We start from the raw sequence: 9,272 nt of genomic DNA on the forward strand, positions 1-9,272 counted from the left end.
ACGAACAAAGCAAATGCATCAGTGGTAGGACAAACGTTTCAGTGACTTGAACATGTGATCAGGCAGGGGCCATGCAATACATCTTTAATGATGCCTATAGCTTTAGGGCTTTGCATGGTTAGGTACTTCTATGTTCCCTGATGGCATCCTATCAATCAGCCGTGGCTCTGGCATCAAGCATAACATAAATGTCAAGTGCAGTTGGGTATTTCACTTGACATTTAAGAGACTTCCCGCGGACAAAGAGCACACTTACTGGTATTTCAAAATGTGTTGTGCATGTTTAGCTGCTCAATATGATTGGCTGATGACAGACAACACCATTAGGCTTTGCAACTTGTATATAGACTATTCTTGCACTATTTCTATTAAATTCCATTTTATTTGTATTTACTTGCACTATTGTATCTGTTTTATTGTGTTGCACTGTTGGAGGAGCCTGTGACCTAAGATTTCCATTGTCATAACTACACTGTAGCTATGTACAAATGACAATAAAAACCTTGAGTTGTTCTACTCTGAAGGCTGATGAACCTAATTCTGAAGTATGTCTGTTAAATCCCTTCTGCTTGTTTTGGTAACATGTGACTTGTGTGAGTGTGTGTTATGGGTGTTGGGATCATACCATTTTCAATGAAGCTCACAAAGAAACAAGAGGGGTTGATGGATGTGGAAAGAGACGAGTTGCTCATACTGTTAACTCATGTTGTTGTAATTCCAATTGCTGGACAACAGAGGGTGATAAGAGATCTAGGCTTTGTTAGGGCTGCTCAATTAATCGTGTTTTAATCGCAATTACGAGTATGGCTTGCAACGATTACGAAAACAACGTAATCGAAATAAAACGATTATTTTTTTATTATTACTTTACTTCTTTTTTTTCTTATTTGTTTTTCAGTTGAATTATACTTAAGGGTAATCAACTGTTAAAAACATACTGTTCGACATACTGTTTTCTCCAATAAATTGATGTTTTCAAAGTAAATGGATAATCGTTTTTAATAATCGTGATATCAATTATTGACCCAAATAATGGAGATTATGATTTTTGCCATAATCGAGCAGCCCTAGGCTTTGTTGCACAATACACCTTTGGAAATTATGAAAGAGCACATCAATCTGTGGTACAAGATGGACACATTTTACATGTTCAATTGAAAAAAGACTTCATGTGAAAGCACAAGCCATTTGCATTTTTCATTATTTTGACTTTGACATATTTTGAGCGTTTTTTTCAGCATCAGCTTTGCAGTATAATCTAACACAAGTAACCAGATGTGGAGAAACAAAAGCTACTATCTCAGGTAAACAACCACAGCACTAAAACGCCCCTTTAAAATCAATTTTGAATCCTAGTATTGCAACAGTGAGGGGAGCCTCTGAGACCCCATGTAACAACCCTCCTCTCTAGCTATGTATTATCCATACTGACCAGATAATCAGACTGAATTGCCATTTTGTTTTCACTGCAATGTTGGCTGGCAATTCAAAAGGAATAGAGCCAGGCTATATGGATACACCTCTGCATTAATATTGATTATCTTATTATATTATCTTATCTTATAAGAGCAGGTTTTTTAAATGAGTAAAAAGAAACCCACTTCTGACTACCTTTACATTGCAAATCCTATTTGGACCTTTGATAAGATATCTATAATATCGTGTAATATATCAGAATCAAGAAAGTGATATCAATGAGGCAAGATAAACATGAAATAGGTCTATTACGAAAAAAAACGAAACCTTTCCATTTGCCCCAAATTACTGTTCACAATGTATGAAAGCAATCTCATGTGATGCATCTCTTTCTAAATGTGGATGCTGTTCCCTGAAGGTGACATAATATGGGACACCTTCCGAGCTCCAAGTTACACAGTGAATATTCCCTTTTCATTAAGTAGGACAACGTATTTATGATCACTAGTACAGGCAACTGGTTTTATCTTCTCTTGGGATACTATTTATTGCCTTTCCAATAGGCTATTAATTTAAGAGGGTCCGCAATGGATAACACAACCCGATATTGTCCATGGACCAAACAGGTAACATCCCTGTGATATTCCGACAGGCTGATAGTAGAGAATACTGGTGTAGCCTTATCAATGATAAGTCTATTGTGAATAACTGTTGTCTAGGTGTCTCTGCAGTGTAGTCTGAGCAGGTAATGTGTTGTATGTGTTGTTGATTGTATTGGCATATTTTACACGTACTGCGTTAGGTTCTGGCCTTTAGTAGGTAATTCAAGTATTTATAAACATGCATTGAAAAACAAGCTACTCATACAGCATGCAGGTATTTGACTATACAGTTGTGCACCTACCTGTCCCGTACGCTTTGGCCACCAGCCATGTGAGGCTGCAACAGATTTTTGCCCGGGGGAAGTCATAGTGCTCAAAAGACTTTACTGCTGGAGCAACACAGGTCTTCTTAACATCCCTGGCGTCCTGCACTTCACCCATATTTCTCCCTGAACTGTATTGTTGAATCCTATGAGGCAACACAACGCGAAGACATCCCACCACTGGAATTTCTTGAAAAAACAATTAACAGCTGTAAAATGATGACATACAGCGTCTTTCCTCCGAGTATTCACGGGTTCTTTAAGTGATACAATTGGACTTGTGCTGGTATTGTTTCTTCTTATTCGGTTTCGTTGACACAATGATCAGCTAGTCTTGTTTTTCATCCATACTGCTGTCTACCAGATGAAATGGGCTTCGTCGGACCAAGCAGCGAAGGTTTCCTTGGGTTTCAGAGGAAAAATAGCTCTTCAGCTAGAATGGAAACACAAATATTTCCATTCTTTGGGTTCTGTGAAAGCAGATGCCTTCTCCCTTTTATGTCCATGTATTTTTGTATGAATTGCCTATGTGTTTGGCATTCTCTCCTCTATTCTGTTCTTGGTGCCGTGGTGCGGTTTTCCTGCCGCACTGTGGCACTCCGAGCACAGCACCTTTGTTCCGCAATACGCATGCGCGGACGGTGCATTCACTGCTGTGGGGAATGTTAACACTTTGTTTTGTTGTGGTTTGTTGTTTTGGCCGTGCATTGTCCTTTCCCATCATAGAAATAAATCCGTGTATTGTTGAGACTGCAATTATATACCAAATAACAGCCGGCTTATTAAAATATTTTAATTACAAGCCCTTACACCAGGATAGAGAGCAGTCCTTTACATCTTTGGTCGAACTGTAAAGTTTTCAATGAGCATTTGAATGTAACATGAAAAAGGACACCATGCCTACAATTTGACCAATAAAACAAAAACAATTTATTTATATAATACCTTATTATTTTTAAATTGACAGAAAAACCTCCTTTCAAGTTACTGACTACTGCTCTATACTTTTTCCAGCAGTTTAATTACCTTGACAACCCAGTTTAATTACCCAGCCACTCCATGTTATACATAAACTCATTATACATGATAGAAGACCATGAAAGGTTTACAGTAAGGTCAAATATTTTTACGATTGAATAAAAAACCACCAACAAGGTCTGTTAACAACAAAAGGGAGAGTAAAAGGGCGATGTTCCACGAACCACATTTCCCAACATGCAAAGCAACATACGTCATTGGTCTGCGTCGTCAGTGATTGTTTTGAATCGCTGGAAAATAACGCGTTAGAAGAAGGTATGTGTAACTTAATGCTTTTATTGTATTACACATTCAGCGTATACTTCCCAGCGTTTATGATTCAGGTCGAAGTGTGGTTTGACAAATGATTTGACCAAATACACGAACGTATTACTTCCTTTTGACTAGTTAAGAGTAGAAGCCAAGAGTTGCTGTTAAACTGGTGTTTGTGATAGCCTACTGTTATTTTGTTACTTAACGAACATGTGTACCTTTGGGAATATGACTTTTAGTCGGTATGTATTTATGTTTTGTAGAAATCTTAACTCTGACTTTGAAACCCTTGACATTTATGTTTCTTGATGTTTTGCAGGTTAACAATCCGGAAAAATGTTCATGCCAAGAGCCCTAAAAGTAAAGAGACCTGCCCAGGTCTCAGGCCCAGTTTTGAACAAAAAAAGCAAGGTATCTCAGGAGGAGAGCAAAGATGAAGGAAGTTCAGCGACACCAGTTCAGAAGGAGGAAGTCAGTGAAGGCACCAAAACACAGGATGAGACAATACAAGCAAGTGGAGAATCAGCATGTTTGACAGAAAGCCCAGTGCTTAAGGATGAAGACCCATCCGCCTCAAGTGATACAGAGGAAGAGGAAGAGGAAGAGGAGGAACCTGTCAAATCCTTTAAAAAGAGCCAGAGGTGGCCTGAGCCAGGAGAGCCAGTCTGTGTGATGTGTGGTCGCTATGGAGAGTACATTTGTGACAGTACCGACAATGATGTTTGCAGTCTTGAGTGCAAAGCCAAACATTTGTTCAAAATGGGGATGGGCACTGGTGCGGACGTTTTTAACCGTAAGGACACAATTGGAGATGAAAGGACTCAACCTCAACAGTCAGCGGTTGACACTGATGGAGTGGGTGGAAGTGAGGCAGTCTATGCCTACGAAGATGATCTGTTCATATCAGGCCTAACAGAGGAGCAGGTGCAGCGTATCAAACAGGAGCTGGGCATAGAAACCCAAGGTAGTGAAGTCAAGAGGCCCATCCTTGAGTTTGAACACTGTGGCTTCCCTGCCACGCTGAATGGCAACCTGAAAAAGGCCGGGTATGCGGCGCCCACGCCGGTCCAGATGCAGATGGTGCCGGTTGGACTCACCGGCAGGGATGTGATCGTCAGTGCTGACACAGGATCAGGGAAGACTGTAGCCTTCCTGCTGCCAGTGGTAGTGAGGGCACTGGAGGTACAGTAGTGCCTTTTTATACCAAGAGAAAGAGACTAATTCATCTATAGGAAACTTCTATAGGGATATGTTATCTAGAAGAAACAAACACATTTGGCAAACACCAGCATCCTGCATGTCAGAAGTCAGCCTTATATGTCGGCAGATTTTACATTTTAAGTCACGGTGATAAAAACATATAAGTTAAACCGCATCTCGGCCTCCACATAAACTTAGCCTTGTTTGAGTTATTGCATTAATACAATTTGGAAAAGCAAATACAGTTACATTCTAGCAGTAATCGTGTTAGCCTTGATAATCCATCAATCACTTAGGCATACTGATGTTAAAAGGAAGGTAAACATTTACACACCATCACCATAATAAACATACGGTGTCGTTGATGCATATCTGTAAATATCTGAAACGGGTTAACTTACATTTAGAAAAAATACAGAATTGTTTTATTCTTCTTCTTAACCTACAAAAGTTATTCTTCACAAAAGTTCAAAACAGTATTTACAATTATAATAAGTAGTGACCAGCATTAACAAAGATAGTGTCCAGGTCAAATACATCTCTTTGTTTAGACAAAATCAAAAGGAACCTACTTTACTTCGGGGGATTGTTTGCATGGTTAGAAGGTAAACTTAACTGAAATGGTTAGATATTTCAGACTGATATTTTACCTATGAGCAGAGGTGTCCTTTAGCAAGATAACATTGCGGGAGCTGGCCATTAAGTAAAAAAGAATTCATCTATTTTTAATGGGAACAACTACAAATGAATAGTACTATTAAACTATTCATGAAACGTCTCTCTCATATAACTTAATAAAATGTCTTGCTTCATGGCTAATGGCTATGGGGCTTGCATATGTGTGTGTGTATGTTTATATAAGTATATGTTGCTTAAGATGCTGTACGTTTTTTGTTGTTTAGAAGCCAGCACACAGTGCAGGCAGTCCTGTGGCTCTCATCCTGACCCCCACCAGGGAGCTGGCCATTCAGATAGAGAGGCAGGCCAAGGAGCTGGTGATAGGTGTCCCCAACATGAGGACCGCTCTGCTGGTGGGCGGCATGCCCCTCCCCCAGCAACTCCACCGCCTCAAAAGCAGCATCAAAGTACACTCTTTGTCTTTACAGTAACTTTCTTCTTCCTCAGTCCAAACACTTTGTAGCTTTCCTACAGCGTCATGTTCTTTTCTCTCATTCCCCTTTAGATTATCATAGCCACCCCAGGGCGACTCATCGAGATCCTGAAGCAGAAGGCAGTGCAGCTGGACATGGTGAAGGTGGTGGTGGTTGATGAGGTATGATAAACACAGAGCATTTCAGATTTCCTAGAGGTTTCATTCTTTAGTGAAAATGTTTTACACAAAGGTAAATCCATCAAAGACAGTAAAGTTGCAGGTCTTTGAAATCCTCTGCATCCAAGCCTTTAAACTTAGTATCTCCCAGAAAACCAGTGTGTGTGTGTGTTGATACAGCAGCCGTTTAGAAAGTATATTATTAGAGTTGGACGTTATGATGAGCAAACAAAGAGGATTTAATGATAGCTACCTTTGACTAAAGTTGCCTCATATCCCAAAACATGCTAACAAATTGAGGATTTCCTTAATAATAGTTTTTAAAGTATTTCATTATATGCTGTTAATTGTACAGAAATCATACAATTGTGAAATGGAGAAAGTCCTGCAACCTTCTGTATTTGGGGTGTGTCCTTTAGGTTGACACTATGTTGAAGATGGGTTTCCAGCAGCAGGTGTTGGAGGTTTTGGAGCACGTCCCAGAAGAACACCAAACTCTGCTGGCCTCGGCCACCATCCCCACAGGGACGGAGGAGCTGGCTGCCCGATTGGTTCGCGACCCTGTCCGTATCGCTATTGGAGAGAAGAACCAGCCCTGTGCCAACGTGAGGCAGATCGTGCTTTGGTTAGAGGAACCCTCCAAGAAGAAGAAGCTGTTTGAGATTCTCAATGTAGGTTAAAGACTTGAGGTTTAGAGCTTTTAGAGTTACTTCAAAAGGTACACAGTGTTTTTCCTCAGGAAATCTTAAAATATGGAAACATTTTGGGTGGAGTACCATTTGAAACTCAGTTTCACTGCCAACATAGGCTGTCTATTATTAAAAAGGTCAGCAGTTTGCTTAGGTCTTGTGTAAGACAAGGTCTTATTGTACTCTGGAGAGTTCTTTGAAAGGGACAAACAGGGAAAGTGGATTATTACCAAAATGTATGTTTTATAATGGCTATATCACTCAGTCTTTATACAAACTAGCCCCAGCTTGACACTTTAAAACGGTCTGTTTAAAGGTGATAATTCCAAAAGCTCCAAGACCTGTCTCCGCACTACACCATATTTAGACAGCCATTCTGCAGCCCTGCCCCTGTCTGGAGGAAATGGGTGGGCCTCGGGCTATGGCCCCACTCCAGGAATCCCAGCAATGGCTTGCACCATTTACACAGGGCAGGACAGGAAGGGTCCGATTTAGCCGGTAAATACGTTTTATTAGAGCATTGTGTGAGTAACAGGAGCTACTTCTCTGAGTGGAGGGTGGTTGTAATAGGGATTTTTCTTTTTCTAATTATGACATCTGTTACTGAATGCAGCTCAGAGTATAAATCTGTCGTCTCTGAACAGCAGAAGGTGGTGTAGCAGGAGTACTGTAGAATCATAAAGGTTATTACAAGGGAAATGGGATGGTACACTCAGGAGTCGACATGACATAGAAATCCCTCATAACCATCATTATCACTTTACCAACTGCTGCTTGAATCAGAAACACGTTATTTTTCAATGTGGAAAAGTTACAGGTTATCTAGATTATTTGTAGGCATGTCAGCCAGTCCTGCAGTAAGTGTTTTGTTGGTTGGAGAGTCAAGGTCGCAATCTTCAAGAGGACTTAAACCTCTGAACCTGTCCAAAGGTTTGTTAAAAAGAACATGCCCTACATTTTAAATGTCACACTCCTTGGAGCCTAATGAGCAAATCGTATATGTTAAAATATAAATAGTATATGTATATACAAATCCATATACAAATGCAAAGAGTAAACAATTAATAATAAACTAACATCACCCCTTTGTTTTTCCTTGTGGGTTTGCAGGACAGTAAGCTGTACCAGCCTCCAGTGGTGGTTTTTGTAGACTGTAAACTGGGGGCTGATCTACTGTGCGAAGCGGTCGCCAAGGTGACAGGCCTCAATACTGTGGCAATCCACTCTGACAAGACCCAGTTGCAACGCAACCGCATCCTCAGGGTGAGAACAGCGGCAGCCAGAACATGCACTGTCAAGAGGATAAATAACACTTCTCCTATGTTTGTTGTCCAAGAGTGTTGCTCTGGAATAACATTTAGCTGCAGGACCACATACACCTAGAGCTGAGACTTCAGAATCAACTGTTTTTTTTATATAATATTGAATGCAGAAGGATGCTGTAACAAAATACAACTCCTAATAGAAATATATATTTTTTAATGGATTTAACATCCTTCCTCAGAAACGAAAATTGGGATCTTGCCAATTTATAATATACATATCTATGGTTTTGTTGTTTTTAAGATGGACCAACCAATAGATCCAGAGTTTAAAATTATATTTGTTAAAATCCTGAAGCATACATATTGTTTTTGCTGATATTATTTCTTAACCATGGTTTTCATTTACAGAGGTCCACAAAACTATGTTGAGTTTTAGTGAAATGTACATCATACATTTTGAAATGCTGATCAGGCTTAACATATTGTAGCTTACAAATTAATATTTGATCTGTGTCATCCTCAGGGACTTCTGGAAGGAGACTTTGAAGTTGTGATCAGTACAGGTGTGCTAGGCAGAGGACTCGACCTTGCCAATGTCAAATTGGTGGTTAACTTTGACATGCCAAACACAATGGATGAGTATGTCCATCAGGTTAGTAATACTGGAGTATAATTATGGTTAGGTGTATGAGTGTTCCAACTTTTTTACAGCATTTTAAAGTTAAAGTTGAGCAACACAAGACATATCTTCATTTCTTACATCCAGGTGGGCAGGGCTGGCCGGCTGGGACACAGAGGAACAGCCATCACCTTTCTCAACAACACCCATAAACGGATGTTCCTAGAGGTGGTGAAGCGGGTCAAAGCCACAGGGTCCTCACTGCCCCCTCAGCTCCTTAATTCCCCCTACCTTCATGAGCAGCAGAAGAGGGAAAGAAAAAAGACGAAGCAAGAGTCTGACAACACGCTGGTCACTAAGAACAACCTCATAGATATCATAAGGAAACACGACCGACGCAAGAAATAGTCTATTTTTGTAATGCCAGTGGTGATGTCTATTTATTTGGTAAATGCTAAATGTTTATTTTGTAAATTGTTTTTTGGAGAAAAAAAATTGTCAATGAATAAATGACTTGTGATTTATGTACTACAATGTATTCAAATAGTGGTATTATCTTCTTCAAAACATAGATTTAAAACAGGCTGATGTGCCTTTT

General features: G+C 39.9%; 2 protein-coding genes across 5 annotated transcripts in view; one reads left to right on the top strand and one right to left on the bottom strand.

Moving 5' to 3' along the window:
- Nucleotides 1-2,937, bottom strand: part of camsap2a (calmodulin regulated spectrin-associated protein family, member 2a) — a 45,671-nt gene extending 42,734 nt beyond the window's left edge. For all 4 annotated transcript variants that reach the window (XM_079692958.1, XM_079692957.1, XM_079692956.1 and 1 more), the window contains exon 1: nucleotides 2,321-2,937. In XM_079692958.1, the coding sequence (XP_079549084.1) occupies nucleotides 2,321-2,459 (139 nt within the window). In that variant the 5' untranslated portion in view covers nucleotides 2,460-2,937. The remainder of the gene's footprint in view (nucleotides 1-2,320) is intronic.
- Nucleotides 2,938-3,491: 554 nt separating this feature from the next.
- On the top strand, nucleotides 3,492-9,212 carry ddx59 (DEAD (Asp-Glu-Ala-Asp) box polypeptide 59). Its single transcript, XM_079692994.1, has 8 exons — nucleotides 3,492-3,634; nucleotides 3,951-4,813; nucleotides 5,734-5,916; nucleotides 6,015-6,104; nucleotides 6,521-6,772; nucleotides 7,901-8,053; nucleotides 8,579-8,707; nucleotides 8,822-9,212. Exons 2-8 carry the CDS (start codon nucleotides 3,968-3,970, stop codon nucleotides 9,080-9,082), a joined length of 1,914 nt encoding a protein of 637 aa, XP_079549120.1. The 5' UTR covers nucleotides 3,492-3,634; nucleotides 3,951-3,967; the 3' UTR covers nucleotides 9,083-9,212.
- Nucleotides 9,213-9,272: the final 60 nt, after the last annotated feature.

This window comes from Notothenia rossii (genome assembly GCF_949606895.1).
Source record: "Notothenia rossii genome assembly, chromosome: 1".
Lineage (NCBI taxonomy): Eukaryota > Metazoa > Chordata > Actinopteri > Perciformes > Nototheniidae > Notothenia > Notothenia rossii.

Bases quoted from the DNA above. Each gene is read 5' to 3' on its own strand.
- ddx59 (XM_079692994.1), top strand. From the start codon at position 3,968: ATGTTCATGCCAAGAGCCCTAAAAGTAAAGAGACCTGCCCAGGTCTCA. The intron at 6,105-6,520 runs GTATGATAAACA...TGTGTCCTTTAG, and splicing joins AGGTGGTGGTGGTTGATGAG to GTTGACACTATGTTGAAGAT. The intron at 8,708-8,821 runs GTTAGTAATACT...TCTTACATCCAG, and splicing joins TGGATGAGTATGTCCATCAG to GTGGGCAGGGCTGGCCGGCT.